Genomic DNA, 14,241 nt, shown 5'->3' on the forward strand with positions numbered 1-14,241 from the left:
AGAGGCCAATTATAACTCTGCTGACAGTAGTAGTCTGCAGCATCCTCAGCCTCCACACTGAGGATTATGAGGGAGAAATCTGTCCAGAGCCACTGCCACTGAACCTCGAGGGGACCCCATCGTGCAGGGTGGAAGCGTATCTAATGAGGAGCCTAGGAGCCTGGCCTGGTTCCTGTTGGTACCAGTGTAGGTTGGTGCCAATGCTCTGACTGGCCGTGCAGGACATGGTCACTTTCTCTCCTGGAGACACAGACAGGGAGGCTGGAGACTGGGTCAGTTCAATGGCCCCTTGGGCATCTGCAATCACAAACAAGGTAAAGAGTGAGAAAAAAGCAAGTGTATATTTACAGCAGGAGAAATCTCTGGCCGTGTTGTGAGTTAAACCTTCCTGTTCTGGGCCTTGCCCCCATGATCACCAATGAAGTGCCACATTTTCTCTCTGACCCTCAAGATCACAGACATTCTGACTTCTACCCAGAGGGACAAAAGGCAGGGCTGTCTCTGCTCTTCCTCACTCACCTGGGATGCAGAGCAACAGGAAAAAGAGGAGGTGAGCCTGGGACCCCATGTCCATGTGCCTGAGCTCTGAGCTGCCCAGCATCTTCCTTCCCAGATCCCTTTTTATAGCTGCTCTCCTCAGTAGTTTCAGGGGCTGGGAGTGAGCCATGCAAAACAGCTCAGGGGGGAGGCTTCTGCCCATGGGACAGTCCCCAGTGATCTCACCTCTTGGGTAGCCCAGAACCCTGAGCTGTGTGAGTGCAGCATTCCCCTTCTGGGACCCTGGCATGGAGATGTCCCATTGGTGTTAGATCCTACCCACTGCTAATAAGCCGTGAAAAACTCAAAGATGCCAAGAAAGCTCAGTACCAGACTGGGACCAGCCTTGAAGTTGAACATTCCAAGGTTAAGTGACTTGCTCAGTGTGAAAATTCTAATAGCTATCTAAGGATAGATTTGAACCTGGGTTTTCCTGAGTACAGGCTCAAGGTTTGAGCCAGTGTCCTAACTAGCTGCCTCCAGGCAATGAGAGTTGCATAAAAGTGTCAGTGATAAACTCTTCCTGGAGGTAAGTATTCACCCACAGGGGAGTTCCTTAAGAAGAAAGGTTAGCCTATATCAGAGCCATTGTAAAAGCATAAATGATAAGACTTGGCCACAAGTTGGTCATCTCAGGTGAGTGTGAGAGAGGAGTTGAGGATGACAATCAAGTCAGAATCCTGGGTGATTGTACAGTTGCCGAGTTATAGGAAAGCTTGGAACAGAGAGGAGGATGAGAGTAGCGATGTCGGGTGCTTCTTCACCCAGGAGTTTGCTAGCCCAGTGAAATGACAGGTGCAGCCATTCCATCACTTCAGGGGAAAAATGAAAATAGGAATTAGTCAGTGTCAGCATCTTCCTCTGAGACCTGATAAACCTCACCCTGAGGGAGCCCAGACAATCTGTCTCTATCCCTCTGTGAGGGAAAGACTCAGCTCTGTCTCTTCAGCCAAAGTACTTGATAACCCTCTATTTGAATAAAAATGAGTTTTTTTCTCTGTGTGATCAAACTCAGGTTTGCCATCTAAGTATTCTGGTTTTTCAGATTACTGCCTTTAGGAATATTGTTTTCCAAGATTTCTCAGGTTTTTGCTAGAAGCTGCTAGGTCTTGTGTGATATTGAGCCATTCCTTGGAACTTGAAATACTTTCTTTCTGGGGTTTTGTCACATTTTTTTCTTTCATATAGATGATATGACTTTTAGGCACAATATTCCTGGGACTTTTTGCTTATCCTGTAGATCTGAGTATAATCATGCTATATTGTTGGTCTTTTAGTCAGTATCTATCAAGTACCTAGGCACTATGCTAAGCAATGGGAGTGCAAAAAGAGACAAAAGATAATGCCTGCCTTAAAGGAGCTTACAATCTAATGGGAGACACAACAGGCAAGGAAGATATAGAAAAAAACTATATTCAGATAAATAGGAAAGAATTAACAGAGGGAAGGCACCAGAATGAAGAGGTGTTGGGAAAGGTTTCCTGTAAAAGATGGGGTCTAAGTTAAGACATAAAGGAAATCAGTAGGTGGAAATGAGGAGGGAGGGTATTCCAGGCATGGGGGACACCAAAAAAATGAAGTGTGTTACCCACCTCCTGGCAGAGAAGTGATTGGCCACAAGGAACAGAGACACACATTCTAGAACATAGCTACTGTGTGGATTCCTTGTGTTTGACTATGTTTATTTCTCACAAGGTTGTTGGTTTTTCTGTTTCGTTCTTTCTGTTTTAATTGGTGGGGAAGGGAGGAAAAGTCAGGGGTAAGTGAGGTTAGCAATAGAGCTGAAAAAAATTCGGTAAAAACTTTTAAAAAATGCACTGAAGAGAACAGAAGACATTTAGAAGGGAGTACAGAAAAGTAGGATGTATAGAAAATGAAGTGTATGGTTTATCACATAGTGTTTTTTAAGCCAAAGTGTAGGAAATGGAAATTCACAGTATCCTGCAGGATACATTTTTGTGTGTGTTTTGTTGGTGTTAAGGGAAATGTTCTTTCTATGTTTCAGTTTAGAACTCTTTTTTAAAGCATGGCCCTTGTCTATATGGATTCAGAGACCTTCCATTCCTTTGAGATCTTCTTTGTCATCAGGCCTCTCATGCAAAAAGGGTCACTCACTTGCTATTGGGATCATGAACACTTGTGTCTTCTAATCACATTTCTCTTCCAAACTCCTGAGTATCCCATTTGGTTCTCTCTTCCTTAACATTTAGGCAGTGTCTATGTGTGTGTGGGTGGGAGACTGTGGGATGTCATTTTTTTCCAAAAACAATTATACAATTACTTGTAAATTCTATAATACGACTACTTTTCTTCCTGTACTTTATAACTTTCTTTATTTTTATTTAATATTTTTACATTAAACTCTTTATATTAATTTACAAACACATCCTAGCCTGCTCTTGTATTCTCTAGGGCCCTTTTAAAAAAGAAAACATATACTTAAAAGAGTATAGCAATACTAAAAATAAGGAGTAGGGAGGCACATTTCAGTAAAACCAAGTATTATAACAACACGATATAAAATGAGGGGAGGAAGGTCCATTTTTTCAACTCCTTTCCCAGGTTAACCTTGGTCATTCCAGGGATGAAGCATTCAGTTTTGTTGAGATGTTTGTGTTTTCATTTCCATCACTGCAGTCCTTATAGGTCTCCTTTTCCTCATGGTGCTTAGAGAAGCCAATGGAGAGGCACATGGCAGGGCAGAATAAACAGAAACAAGGAATTATTAAGAAGGGGGAGGATGAAGTGGAGCATACAAAATGTCAGCTGAAGCAATATGGCAGGTGGCAAGAGAACGGGACAGCTGTTGAAAGATCCATGTGCTTCACTGTGTCCTGGTGATTTCCCCCAAACTGAAGAAAAGCCCCATTGGTTTGGGGGGAGCCTTTGCAGTGAACTTAGGAAGAACGTGATAAAAGCAGTATCAGAGCATGGGCATGCATGGCTGCCTTGTCACCTGCAGAGCTGGAAGGACCAGACTCCAGTGAGTGCTGGACAGATGCCAATGCTTTCATGGCATTCTGCCTTAGTGAATCCACAAATAAACATAGTCAAACAAAAACGAATCCCCAGAGCAGCCATGCCTGAAATGTATTTCTATGTACTTTGTGTCCACTTCTTCTGTTTCAGGAGGAGGTAACCCACTTCTTCACAGGTCCTAGGGTTTTCTAGTCTTGCCCTGATTAGAACACTTCTTTCCTGGTTGCCCCATTTTATAACGGACTTAGGCTGGTGTCCAGCCAGAGCAAGGCAGCCAGGATGGGGAAAGGACCAGAGGTCAAGAGAAGGAAGGTTTACTGAAGGGACAGGGAAGGTCAGGTTGGGGGAGTACCATGGGGACATATAATAACTGCCTTCAGACATCCAAGGGGTTGTGACAATGAAGAGGGTGCAACTTGTTCTGCCTGATAACAAACCAGGGAAATAGGAGTGAAGGGTGGAGGGGCAGAGAGGCAGACTTCAGACTTAAACTAAAGAAGAGACTTCTGTAATGAGAACCATGTACAAGTGTAATGGATGATCCATTACTGGAGGTGGTAATAGTAATAGAGGTAACATTGCTGTAGTGCTTCCTAAGTACCAGGCACAGAGCCAAACACTGTATCATTATCATCTCATTAGGTCTTCACAACACACCTAGCAGTTGCTGCTATTATGATCACCAATTTATAGGTAGGAAAAGTAGGAGAAAAAGAAGTTAAGTGACTTGCCATATATGCCACAGTCACAGTTATCTTCCTGTGAGACCTAGAAACCTCCCCCTGAGGCAGCCCTGACAAGCTGTAATTAAAGAGGGAAGGCACTGGGATTAAGAGGCATTAGAGAAGGCTGGCCACTGGAGTTTATTGAGTTGGGGGATGAGGAGGATGGTTATAAGATGAGACCTGCACTTTAGGAAAGTCACTTTACTGCCTGAATGGGCTGAGTGGACATGGCTGAGTCATCTACACAATTAGAGGGAAGAGATCCCAATGTGTATTTTACCCTGTCCTAAAGAAAGACAGCAACATCTTATGGTGCCATGGTTTAGTTGAACCCAGTGTGTTATATTCTTCCCTTGGGCAGGTCATCTCTAGAATAGTTTTGTTTTGTTTTTCCAGTTCCAGGTGCCCCGTGATAGGAGGAACCACGAAATTATGGAAGGCAGCCAGAGAAATAGTCCAGATGGTGTAGGGTTGGAGTGAAAAAGATCAGTGGCAGGAAGCAGGGATGCTTGGCCTGCAGAACATACATGGTGTTAGGGATCTATAAGGATGTAGAGGGCCACAGGCTGTTCAAGAGGTGTCTGATTTTTGAGCAAAGGTCACCTGGTTCGGTGCTCCATTGTATGGATCTGTAACAGTCTTTAATTCCCCTAGTTATTGTATGATCATTAGCAGTCTATTCTGGGATTGGAGTCAGATAAATGCACAGGATGTGCATGCACTGTCCTTGAGCACAGCATGGGCTATGCATCATTGTAACTTGAGAAAGAGTTCCTGTTATTTTACTATATAAGTAAGTGCTTTGCTAAAAATAGACGGAGTTGCTTCCATCTTGTCTCCGCCTCATCAATGTGCATTCGAGATAGAAGGTTAAGCTGGTCTTATCCCTTCAAAGTTAGTATAGGATCCTGGTTCTAGTGGCGAGATGAATTAGTTGTGCACAAGAACATGGGGCACCAGGATGGATTGCAGGGTGACCTTCAAGCCTTCAAAGGTTTATCACAGGATCGAGGTGCATGGCTTGTTCTGCTTGGCAGCAGAGGCAGAAACTCCTGCAATGGGGAGATGCTGGAGAGAGGCAGATTTAATACTTGAAGTAAGGACAAGGAACCTATGGAAGAAAACAAGCCTTTCCTAAGCCCCTACTGTGTGGCAGGCACTGTGCTAAGTGATTTACACATAGAGCAGTTATTGCCCTTTTACCCAGTGATTGAAGGCCAGGTGTCTTACATAACTATCCTCTCTCCACTGCATCTCCTTGGTAGCTAGTACTGCTGCCTTGGAGGTCTACAAGCAATGTCTTTAAGAATACTTACTGAGGATTTGGAAAAGGGAATCTTGGTCATGTATGGTTAGAGAAACCCAGCTTTGGGGTCATTGAATCATGAGATTATGCACTTCTTTTCTGGGAAATCAAGGTCAGATTTCATCACAGCTGTATCTTCTGAGGCCTAGAAATCTCCCCCTGAGGGAGCCCAGACAAGCTGCCCCTGACCCAGCTGTTGGGGAAGGAGAAGTCCTGGGGCAGTGATGCCTCCCTCAGCTGCTGCCTGGGCAGGTTTTTGTTCAGAGCTGTAGCACTGTGGGGAGATAATTATAGTCATACTGACAGTAGTAGACTGCAGCATCCTCAGCCTCCACACTGCTGATTGTGAGGGAGAAATCTGTCCCAGAGCCACTGCCACTGAACCTCGAGGGGACCCCATCGTGCAGGGTGGAAGCATACCTAATGAGGAGCCTAGGAGCCTGGCCTGGTTTCTGTTGGTACCAGTGTAGGTAATTGCTAATACCCTGACTGGCTGTGCAGGACATGGTCACTTTCTCTCCTGGAGACACAGACAGGGAGGCTGGAGACTGGGTCAGCTCAATGGCCCCTCGGGCATCTGCAGTCACAAACACAAGGTAAAGAGTGAGAAAAATGCAAGTTCATATTCACATTAGGAGAAATCTCTGGCCGTGTTGTGAGTTAAACCTTCCTGTGCTGGGCTCTGCTCCCATGATCATCAGTGAAGGGCCACATTTTCTGTAACCCTCAGAATCATACACATTCTGAGTTCTGCCCAGATGGAGAAAAGGCAGGGCTGTCCCTGCTCTTCCTCACTCACCTGGGATCCAGAACAACAGGAAAAAGAGGAGGTGAGCCTGGGACCCCATGTCCATGTGCCTGAGCTCTGAGCTGCCCATCATCTTCCTCCCCAGCTGCCTTTTTATAGCTGCTCTCCTGAGTAGCTTCAGGGGCTGGGAGTGAGCCATGGAAAACAGCTCAGGGGAGAGGCTTCTGCCAACAGGACAGGCCCCAGAGATTTTACCTCTTGGACATCACTGAACCCTCAGCTGTGTGAGTACAGCATTGCCCTTCTGGGATCCTGGGAATGGGGTATTGCAGTGGTGTTAGATACTACCAATTGCCCAGCAGCCCTGAAAAACTCAAAGGTGCCAAGAAAGCCCAGGACCAGACGGGGACCAGCCTGGAGCTGAGTCACATATGTGTGCAGTGTCTTTAACAGGGTTACACTCCATTCTAGCCTGAAGCACCCTCTCATCACTCATAATTCTTATTACACTCTGACTAACCGGTTCACAGTGATTTCTATGACTGTCTAATCATCAGGAAGGAATTTGTAGGCATTAGGGTCATTGCAACAGAAGGGAGTCATTTCTTTTTTTTCTTTTTTAAATTTTTTAAATTTTATTAATTTGTTTTGATGTATCAACAATCACTTCCACATGCTTTTGACTTTAACATTTTTCTTCCCCTTCCTCCCCACCCCCTCCCCAAGATGGCCCACAATCAGATATAGGCTATACATTTGCATTTCTATAAAACAGATTTTTACATTAGTGAAGGTGGGAAGTAAAAATTAAAACCAATAGGAGGAACCATCAGAAAGAGGAAACAAAACTCAACAGATGAGAAAAGAAAAGGATAGCGATTCAACTTCCATAGTTCTTTCTTTGGATGTGGATAGCATTCTCCATCACGAGGGCTCTGGACATGTCTTGGATCCTTGTAATGCTGAGAAGGGTTAAGTTTATCAATATTAGTCATCACATAATGTGGCTGTTATTGTATACAAAGTTCTCTTGGTTCTGCTCACTTCACTCAGCATCAGACCATGCAAGTCTTTCCAGGTCTTTCTCAAGTCAGCCTGTTCATCATGTCTTATAGCACAATAGTATTCCATTGCATTAAGGGAGTCATTTCTTAGCATTTATGTAAATGTTGTTAGATATTTTCTCCCCTCTGCAGAATTACCACAGCTCCTGAAGAAAGTTCCAGCCACCAAAATCCTTGGAACTGGCAAATGGTTTAGCCTCAGAAATTGATATGATTTGATTGGAAGAAATTACATCAATGAAGAAGAATTGCCATGTCTTTGCTGTCACACCTTTAGGACCATGAGGCCTTTCCATCCAACTTGCAGCTGAAGTCTCCAGTATGAGATATCTCCCCCCTACTGCAGGGTGAGCTCCTGGAGAGCAGTGGCCATCTTCCAGCTCTGCTTGGATCTCCAGCTCTTTGCACAGTGTTTTCTCCATCGTAGCAGCCTAATGAGTATTTGTTTAAATTCATGAATGTATTCATTGATGAAAAGGGTACTCTATGAAGTGATGTTTTGGATTGGCCCCTGTGCACCAGGGAAATCACAGTTTTCTTCCTTGCTGGCTCTACACAGGCGATCTGGGCACTTTGGGGTATAAATTCCCATGCAATCGGAGTATCCACAGTTTCCTCTACAAAGCTTCTAGGTGTGGCCGCTAGGAGGTAGAGTGGATAGAGACCTGGCCTTGAAGTCAGAAGGACCTGAGTTCAAATCTAGAAGAAACTGTAGAGAAGTTCTAGGATACTTCAGAACTAACTATAAACTAAATCAACCTATAATACAATGACTTCATATGAAAGTTCATCCAATGAAATTTTATTGTCATAGAAAGGAGGCAAAAAGAACTTGAAAAGTGGGCAAATGTTTAATACGCTTGCCAAGTGGAAAAAGCCGGACCTCAAGGGCGATACCAGTTTGGGTCATAAATTCATCTTCAGCATTTTCTAAAGAAGAATTACAAGCCGTGTCACCTCATTGATGATGCTCTCATGAAAGAGAGAGTGGGGTTTGGGAAAAACAGAGAGAGACAGACAGACAGAGAGACAGAGAGGCAGAAGGAGATAGAGAAGTAGAGTGAGAAAATAAAAACAGCTCAAGACCCTAATTGACTGTATCCAGAGGCTATTTAAGGAGAAAAGCAGATGGAGAGGAGGAAGAGGAGAAAGGAGGAAGATGAAGAGGAAGAGAAGGAGGAAGAAGAGGAGTTAGATTTCAGACCCATTGTTTTATACATGAGAAAATGGACAAGATGAAGAAATTTTTCCAAGGTCTATGAAGTGACTGTGCTAATTGTTCAAATCCAATCCCCTACTTTTTCTACTGCCCCACACTGGAGATGGAATACCATGTATAGCACATTAAACCCAGACCAGCTTGACTAGGATTTAGAATTCAGAAAGGAGAGTAATGTGCAGCCATCCTTGATTTGTAGTTAGAACCAGAGTGAAAAACCAAATAAAGGAGTCCTCTTGGCAGGGAGTGGGGGATGAGTGTTGAGAAAGGATGGGGGTGGGGGAGGAGGGAGAATATTTATTTCTTAAGAATAGATCTTTATTGACATCTTTTGTTTCTCTAACAGTTAAATCCTTGGCAAGTCGCCATGTTACGCTGGTGTGATTGGGATGCCAAGAGAAAGTGAGGAAGGAGCTGGCATATGAGATTGACCCCATGAGATGAATTTGTATGAGGACAGGACAAGAGGGGCAGCACAGTTAACTTGTAATACATGCCTGATATGTGCTGGGCACTGTGCTAAGCACTGGAGATTCAAAACATTGCTAAGGAATCCTTTTAAACAACTCCATACAAAGCATGCTATATACAGGATAGAACTAGGAAGAATTAGAGAAGGCTTCCTGTGGCAGGTGAGATAACCAGATTGGGAAAATGCTCTTGGTGGGGAGTGTGGGATAGGTGTGAAGAAAAGAAGGCTGGAGGAGACATCACGGCTGTGCTTGGACAGCTGCACTGTCTGCAGCCTCTGAATGCTTCCAGTAGGGGCCACCCATAGATCCTCGCCTTGCCTGTTGCTCCCTTTTTCAGCCCTCTTCATCCTCTGGCTCTCTCTGAGAGCAGCCCCATCACAGTCCCCACAGCCGCCTCTGTGCCCTCGTGGCTGCAGCATGGCTGTGGCAGCCAAGCACAGCAGCAGCAGCAGATTCCAGTATTTGCAGAGTGAGGAAGGGTCTGGAGAGCCTGAGCAATTTGTTAGTGTTGCTCGTCCCTTGTACAGCAGCGTCTCTGCAGAGTGCAGCACGTTTTGACTACAAAAATGAATCTGGGCTTAGATTCTTATAATCTAGCCACTGCTTATTCATGTTCAGACTCCTTAAGAGTCTGCCCAACATGACAATGTTCTAATAAACCTTGTCTTTGGCTGAAAGAAAGCTTGGGTCAAATTCTTTTGGACAGGACCCACGTGTTGTGATTTTAGGGTCCCAAGACCCCTGAGCCCCTGAACCGCATCATTTTGGTGGCCTGTATGGGAAAACTGCCTAACCCCAAGTTCTTCTCCACCAAGACTGGAAGGTATGTAAGCCTCCCCCCTCCTTTCTTGCTCTGCAGTTGGGGTTGCTCTCCAAGCACCAAGGATTGGAGGTGCTGTTCTGGCAGACAGTTACGAGGCTGTCTCACACTCTGCCTGACGCTCTCATGCTCTTGTTGCACTCATTCAGTTCAAGGCCATGGATCTGGGTACACCTTCCACAGCATAGAGGACAAGGACGGACAACTTATTAGGAAGTGTATGCTCAATTCTGTCCTTTCCCTTGGCACTAGGGAATTGGGGAAAACTGCAGTTGCTTTTTGGTTCCCCGAGGCTTACTTATTCCCTTCCCTCTGCACCTCTGAATCCTCCTTCATGGAGGTTACAGGGAAAGTTAGAACAGCTAAAACTATCTTGGCATATTCTGGAGGTTTTGTGATTGATCATTAAAAATTTTTGAAATACGTGTACAACCTGGTCACTCCCTTCCCTTGAGTCAAGAGGGTATCTGTTAACCCCTCTCATAGGAGAAGAGAGTTTCACCCTTTATCCCTCACCTTTGATTTCACCCTCCCCCACCTGGGAAGGGAAGGAGGTGGGAGGGGCAGCAGCTACAGCATAGGCCCCATTGGCAATGGCCTTGGGCCCTGGGGCAACCTTTGCCTGGAAGCATCACCCAGGTTCAGCACATCCTGCTCAAGGTAAAGAAGGTGGTCCCTGAACTTGGTAAGCCTGCTCTTTTAAATCTGCAGTTTTAACTGTTATCTATGACATGTTGATTCTATGTATTAGAAACAAGACCTTATAGAAATACAGCCTTCTAGTTAAAAATTAAACTAAGCTTAGAGTGAGTGAAGAATCATTTATTACACTTCTCAAGAGAGAAGTGGGCACAATGCACATTAGTAGCACATGGGCACTGGTAAGATCCATACTTCACCCATCAGGGCTCCTATGGGTCTGGTTCATCTGAGTTACACCCTTCCTGGACAGCTCATCGCCTGTTTGTCCATGTTATATTAACTCCACCCACTTCATGGGTCCTGTGGTAAAAAATGGCAGCTATCTCCACACTTGGGATGTGTCAGTTCATATTCAATAAGCTTATTAAAGAAACACAGTGGAGAAAAGCCTTTACCAGGTCGAAGTCCATCCTTGAACCAGGCTGGTTGCAACAGGTTTGGCCTCTAGGGCGCTTTCTTAAGAACTAGTTGTTTTTGGAGTGCTTTCTGATTGGCTGAGGGACTATCCCAAGGTCTTGGAATTTTTCTTCTTTCTGGGGAATCCTAACCCCCTAAAATCTTTCTTACACTCAGTTTGCCCATTATGTTCTTTTGAAAGGGAATGTTACCCACCTGGCTATTCCTAAGTCTGCCTATGAGACAGATTTGATACTGAATGGTTGGAAAACTTAATTATCTGAATCCAAACAGAGCTAAGGATGTTTAATCCTCTCAAAGTTGGGCCCTGAATCTGGGCCATGCAGTTTTTTCTGTCAGATGTGTGTCTTCCAGACTATGGGCCATTCACCTACAGTTGGTAGCAAACAGCAGGTACCAGCCAATGCTCCCCCATCATTCCCTGGATGCAGCCTGTGCTCAGTTCCAGTCATCCTCCTCCTTGGGACCCCCTCAAGGCAGGACAGCTGTAAGCCCCTTGCCATCAGGAAGCAGTTTCAAAATCTGAGACCTTAGGACCTTACCCCAAAAGAATTTGGGTCCCATTTATTTGAGGGCGGAATGAGGAGGATGGGAGCTAAACCCCAAAAAGGAAAAAGCCTGGACTTTCCCACATGGCCAAATCTCTGGTTTTCACCTGAGGCTATAATCCCATCAACTGGCCTTTCACTGTGGCTACACCCAATCTCCCCTCCATTATCTTACCTCCCTATGGCCCTAGCCATTTCCCACACTTAATCCTAGCTGGGCTCCATAGTCCAGGTCCAGGTCCCAGGAGTTCTGTTCAACCCAGTTTACTGGCCACTCCCATCCAGATCTCCTTAGGCCCCTCCTCCCATCACCCCAAACTACTTGGCCACTCCTAGATCCATCCCACAGGTTTTCTGTATATAAGGTCTATCTTGTCTCCATTAAGATGCTTCGATTCTTATAATCTAGCCAAGGCTTAGATTCTTATAATCTAGCTACTGCTTACTCATGTTCAGACTCGTTAAGAGCCTCCCCAATATGACAATGTTCTAATAAACTTTGTCTTTGGCTGAAAAAAAATGAATATGGATTTCCTAAGCTCCCCTCTTACAAGGTGGCTACCACTTTGCCTACTTATGATGAAGCAGAAAGAACCAAGGCTCTCCCTCGGTTCCTGGGAAAGACGATGATTTTGTAGCAAGGGATGATTTTGATGATGCTAACCACCTGAACAGAGGACCTGATGGCATCTTCATGTTAACTTTTTTTTCATGGCATTCCTCTTTAACTGTATTGGGTTTTTGCTGTCTTTCTGTCTGACCACCTCAGCTACAGGAAGATATGGGGCCATTTTGGAGTGTGGCTTATCTTTAATTAAGTGGATCTTGATTGTCAGGTTTTCCACTTATTTTCCTAGCTACTCTGATAGTCAGTATTAGCTCTGGTGGGTTTTCCTTATATTAGGCATTCTCCTCTTTCTTAGAGGATCTATCATTTATGCAAAGGTTTGGAAGATGCCAGATACTTTTTCAACCCTCCCCAGGACCAGAGTTCTCTTTATTTGCTGAAGACGTTTTCTGGCAAATATCTTCGTGCATCAATGAATTCTCTCTCAAGAAACAACAGGACACCAGCAGGAAGTGAATCAATACTCAAAGCACAGAAGAAATAATCACTTGCTTTAAAAAATAAATAAACAGTGTTTAAGATCAAAAAAAAAAGGACGGGCAGTATTTTAAAACACCTTCTTATCGACATCTTTTGTTTCTATAACACTTAAGAGCTTGGCTAGTCTGTATGTTACACTGGTCTGATTGTGCCAAGAGGAAGTGAGGGAAGGTCTAGTACATGAGACTGACCCCACGAGATGGATTTCTATGAGGAGAGGTCAAGGGGGTATAGCATGGGATCAATCAATTCATAAATCAGTAAGTAGTATGTAGTAAGCACCTACTGTGTGCTAGCAATTGTGCTAAGCACTAGAAGTTCACAATGAGGCAAAAGAAGTGCTTCCCTCAAGGAGTTTACAATCTAGTGGGGGAGACAACAGGTAAAGAAATCTATATAAATCAAGCTATGGACCAGATAAACTGGAAATAATTACAGAGGGAAGGCACTGGGATTAAGAGGAATTAGAGAATGCTAGGCCACTGGAGTTTAATGAGTTGGGGGATGAGTGAAATGGTTATGATGCGGTTTAGGGGTTCAGGGGTGCTGGGACTCCAAAATCAGAACACACGGGTCCTGTCCAAAAGAATTCGACCCAAGCCTTTTCTCAGCCAAAGACAAGGTTTATTTTAACATCCATCATATTTGGAAGACTCTTAAGGAGTCTGAACATGAGTAAGCAGTGGCTAGATTATAAGAATCCCAGCAGTAGCTAGATTATAGGAATCCCAGCCCTAGCTAGATTATAAGCATCTAAACATCTTAATGGAGACAAGACGGAGTTTACATACAGAAAGGCTGTGGGAGGGATCTAGGAGTTGCCAAGTAGTTTGGGGTGATGGGAGGAGGGGCCTAAGGAGTTCTGGATGGGAATGGCCAGTAAGCTAAGGTGAATAGAACTCCTGGGACCTGGACAATGGAGCATAGCTAGGATTAAGTGTGGGAAATGGCCATGGGCCACCTGGAGTAAGACAATGGAGGGGAGGTTGGGTGTAGCCACAATGAAAGGCCGTTGAAGGGATTATAGTCTTAGGCTAATGCCAGGATTTAGCCACGTGGGAAAGTCAAGGGTTTTTCCTTTGTGGAGCCCAGATCCCAACCCCATCAGTTACAAGATCAGAACTCTACTTTAGGAAAATCACTTTAATGCCTGAATGGCAAGTAGACATCTACATAATTAGAGGGAACAGATCCCAGTGCATATTTCCTAAACAGACAGCCACATCTTATGGCACTGTGTTGTAGTCCATCCCAGTGTGCTGTGTCCTTCCCTGGGCAGGTCATCTCTGGAATACTTTGGGTTTTGTCTGTTTCCAGGCGCCCATGGCTAGAAGGCAGTCAGAGGAATAGTCAGGATGGTGAATGGATTGGAGCCCACGTTGAGTTAAGAAGATCAGTGGAGGGAAGGTGGGATGCTTGGCCTGCAGAACATATATGGGGCACCAGGATGGAGTGGAGGGAGACCTTTAAGCCTTCAAAGGTTTATCACAGGATCGAGGTGTGTGGCTTGTTCTGCTTGGCACCAGTGGCAGAAACTCCTGCAATAGGGAGAAGCTGAAGAGAGGCAGATTTAATACTTGAAGTAAGGACAAGGT

General features: G+C 44.8%; 2 pseudogenes and 1 gene segment (V, D, J or C); 1 reads left to right on the forward strand and 2 right to left on the reverse strand.

Moving 5' to 3' along the window:
- Nucleotides 1–8: 8 nt before the first annotated feature.
- On the reverse strand, nucleotides 9–629 carry LOC110203591 (immunoglobulin kappa variable 5-48 pseudogene; annotated as a pseudogene). The gene is made up of 2 exons (XR_013484453.1): nucleotides 520–629; nucleotides 9–297 (listed from the first exon to the last, which is right to left on the reverse strand). The product of XR_013484453.1 is annotated as an immunoglobulin kappa variable 5-48 pseudogene (transcript).
- A 5,163-nt stretch (nucleotides 630–5,792) lies between these two features.
- On the reverse strand, nucleotides 5,793–6,456 carry LOC110203593 (immunoglobulin kappa variable 3-11-like). The segment is given in 2 exon segments: nucleotides 5,793–6,124; nucleotides 6,347–6,456. Coding segments are annotated over 2 exon segments (399 nt in total).
- A 2,812-nt stretch (nucleotides 6,457–9,268) lies between these two features.
- On the forward strand, nucleotides 9,269–12,589 carry LOC110203592 (NEDD4 family-interacting protein 1-like; annotated as a pseudogene).
- Nucleotides 12,590–14,241: the final 1,652 nt, after the last annotated feature.

Source organism: Phascolarctos cinereus, unplaced genomic scaffold (assembly GCF_003287225.1).
Source record: "Phascolarctos cinereus isolate Bilbo 61053 unplaced genomic scaffold, phaCin_HiC Scaffold_2;HRSCAF=192, whole genome shotgun sequence".
Classification (NCBI taxonomy): domain Eukaryota; kingdom Metazoa; phylum Chordata; class Mammalia; order Diprotodontia; family Phascolarctidae; genus Phascolarctos; species Phascolarctos cinereus.